General features: G+C 72.9%; 1 protein-coding gene across 1 annotated transcript in view; it reads right to left on the bottom strand.

The window, feature by feature from the left end:
* Positions 1 to 2,800, bottom strand: part of MGAT5B (mannosyl (alpha-1,6-)-glycoprotein beta-1,6-N-acetyl-glucosaminyltransferase, isozyme B) — a 44,569-nt gene that overhangs the window by 24,106 nt on the left and 17,663 nt on the right. Inside the window, exons 4-7 of the mRNA XM_012733004.1 lie at positions 2,578 to 2,690; positions 2,172 to 2,245; positions 1,267 to 1,434; positions 495 to 659 (exon numbers count right to left, since the gene is read on the bottom strand). Of these exons, the coding sequence (XP_012588458.1) occupies positions 495 to 659; positions 1,267 to 1,434; positions 2,172 to 2,245; positions 2,578 to 2,690 (520 nt within the window). The remainder of the gene's footprint in view (positions 1 to 494; positions 660 to 1,266; positions 1,435 to 2,171; positions 2,246 to 2,577; positions 2,691 to 2,800) is intronic.

The raw sequence follows: 2,800 nt of genomic DNA, 5'->3' as shown, positions 1-2,800 counted from the left end.
CGGCGGAGGGGCAGCGGGACTCGGCAGACAGGGGGCGCTGCGCTCCGTGGAAGAGCAGGCGGCGGGAACAGCCCAGAGCGGCTCCCGGGCATGATGAGGACTCGGGAGAAGTAGGGGCGGTGGTGGGAGCCCCGCAAGTAGCAGAGGCTGGATGGGTAGGTGGTGGACGGACAGACAGATGGACGGGGTGGACAGATGGGCTACGTTACTCCCCACACGCCAGGCACATGCCACAACCTCTCTCGCGAAGAAAACGTGGGCAGGACGCCGGACCCCCGAGGGTCACAGGCCTAAGAGCACCAGGGCCCCGCACACCTCGCCCGACCCCAGGACCGGCTCCGGTGGACAGGCCTCTGCGGCCAGCGGTGGCCCTGGGGGCGGGGCCCCAGGACAGTCAGTGCTTTCCAGGGGCTGCCGGGTGCCCTCTGGGGGCCTGGGCCCACAGCACACCCAGCCCGGCCGAGCGCCGCTCCCGCAACGCAGAGCTCAGGCACCTGCTTCTGGTCCCTGGGGACCCCGGGCAGCTTCTGCGCCAGGCGCTGGGCAGCCCGAGCCCACTGGGCAGTGAGCCGCTCCGTCCGCCTCTTCATGAAGATCAGCGACTCCTTCCCGCCGCCCATCAGCTCCAGGAGGTGGGTCAGGTTGCTCCGGAAAACTGCCTGCAAGGAGACTCCAGTCCCCACCCGGCCGCGGGCCGGCCCGCTCCTGCTTCCGCTCTTACACTGAGGCCCGCCGGCTCCCACCGTCAGGGCCCTCACCCGACTCGCCCCGGCCGCACTGTCTGGCCACGGCCCGGCCCCAGCAGGGAGTGGGGCAGGTCCCGGGAGCCCGGCAGCCAGGGGACAGCAGGGTAGTGGCCACAGCGCCGTGGGCAGCAGGGGGCCGGGGCTGCCCTGCAGAGGGGCCGGGGTGACCGCCTCGACTCCCTAGACCCCAGGGAGGTCCCCCAGGAAGCAGGAGCACTGAGGGGACTCGAGGCGGCGCGTCCAGTGTGCAGAAAGCCCTCGGTCGGCAGCAGCTATTATTCCTCCTCTTCTAAGCCACCCTGGGGACGTGCCCAGGGCCCCAGCCTGCCCTCCCATCGCCCCAGGTTGGCGGCACCCCACAAAGTGGGCCAGGAAGTCAGGCTGGTTTCCTGTCCCGCCGGGCAGGCCGCCACCCCCAGGCAGGGCTGAGGGGAGAAGGGACACCCCCTCCCCGTCCCAGGGATGTCCAGATGGGGCGGCCAGCTGAGCCCTCGCTGACCCGCCTACTTGCTGGGCCTACCTGGACTTTGGGGAGGAGCTTGGGGGGCCGGGGGGCCGTCTGGTTCCTCCAGGGCAGCGGGGGGCAGAACCACTCCACCTCGCTGAGGTAGATGAGGAAGGAACACTCGGTGCCGTCCACGCCGAAGAAGGCATAGCAGGGGTCAGAGGTCCAGCGGGCGCGCATCCACTGCGGAGAGGGCCAGGCTGGGCCGGCGCCCCGCTCCCCCCTGCGGGGCCCCTGCCTGGAGGTCCGGGGAGGCGGGGGCGCAAACCCTCGGGGTCTACCCTAAAGGTGCCGCAGGGTCCAGGCTGACCCAGGGCCCCAGGACCGGACCCGCTGCCCAGCCGAAGGCCATCAGGGAAGGCCAGGCTCAGAGGGACGAGGACCCGGGGGTACGGCCAGGTCAGGCCACCCGGCAAACAGCGGGAGGTGCACCCGCACCCCTCACCCCCGCCCACGTGAGCAAGCAGGAGTCCCCGAGGCTTGCCGGGGAGCAGCCGGGGGCCGCGCTGGGCCAGGGCGGCACTCACCGCGGCACCACTCGGTCGCTGGGGAGGAGCCGCGGGCCGCAGCCCCGCCGCCAGCGAGGAGCCAGCTTTTCCGCCCGATGGACGGGCCTCGGGCAGCCAGGGCTGGGCCCTGGAGGTGGGGCCCAGGGGCCCTCCCAGCGGGCTGGCGGGACGGGGCGAGAGCCGGCGGGCTCTGGTCTGAATGAGCCGGACTCGGCGCTGACCACGTAGACTCACGAGCTCGCCCGCCCTACGCTCGAGCTGAACCCGGACCCGGGCTCGTCCTGGGAAACGGGTGTGGGGGTGTCGGGCAGAGAGGCCAGCTCCCGCGCTTGTCCCCTCCAGCAGTGCCGGGCGGCCGGGCCAGTGTGGGCGCAGCCCGCTCCCGCCACCGGCCCCGGCGGCCCCACTCACCTCCACCTTCCCTGAGCAGTCAGGGAACTTGGGGTCGCTGGGCGCCTCGCACTGGTCCCGCCGACCTTCAGACGCTGCGGGGACAGAGGGCGGCGCTGGGGCCGGCAGCGGGGGCAGCGTGCCGGGCACAGGGGGCCCCAGGCCTGAGCTGCTCCCCTCTGCCACCCCCACCCTCCTTGGGGGCTCAGTGCGGGGCGTGTTGCCGTGGGCCAGCTGCCTGAGAAGGGGTTTTGGCACCCACCCACCCCAACATTCTCTGAGGGCGCAGAGATGGGGCCCGGGGGGCGGAGGGGCCTGGGAGCCGGGGCCCCGCTCTGTCCCCGGCACCCGCACCCCAGCGGGGGCTGGGGTAGCCGAGGCCCCACGGGAGCCCCGGGGCCTGAGCAGCGGGGGAGGGGGGGCGCACCCTTGCTGAGCAGCAGGCTGTGGCGCAGGATCTGGTCCACCTTCGCGGCGATGTCCGACACGTTCTGGGCGATGGCCTGGATCCGCTCCATGAGGCCGGCCCCGGCGGGCGTCCTGCGCGGGAGAGGGGTGAGCCGGGCCGCCGGGCACAGGGAGCCTGGTCGCCCAGGAGCCCCTGAAAACTCACAGGTGGGCAATAGGCTGCTGGCCCGTGCCCATGCAGA

This window comes from Condylura cristata, unplaced genomic scaffold, assembly GCF_000260355.1.
Source record: "Condylura cristata isolate star-nosed mole 26May11 unplaced genomic scaffold, ConCri1.0 scaffold00038, whole genome shotgun sequence".
NCBI lineage: Eukaryota > Metazoa > Chordata > Mammalia > Eulipotyphla > Talpidae > Condylura > Condylura cristata.
The sequence above is the reverse complement of the archived record's forward strand: the minus strand, read 5'-3'. Positions and strand labels throughout refer to the sequence as shown.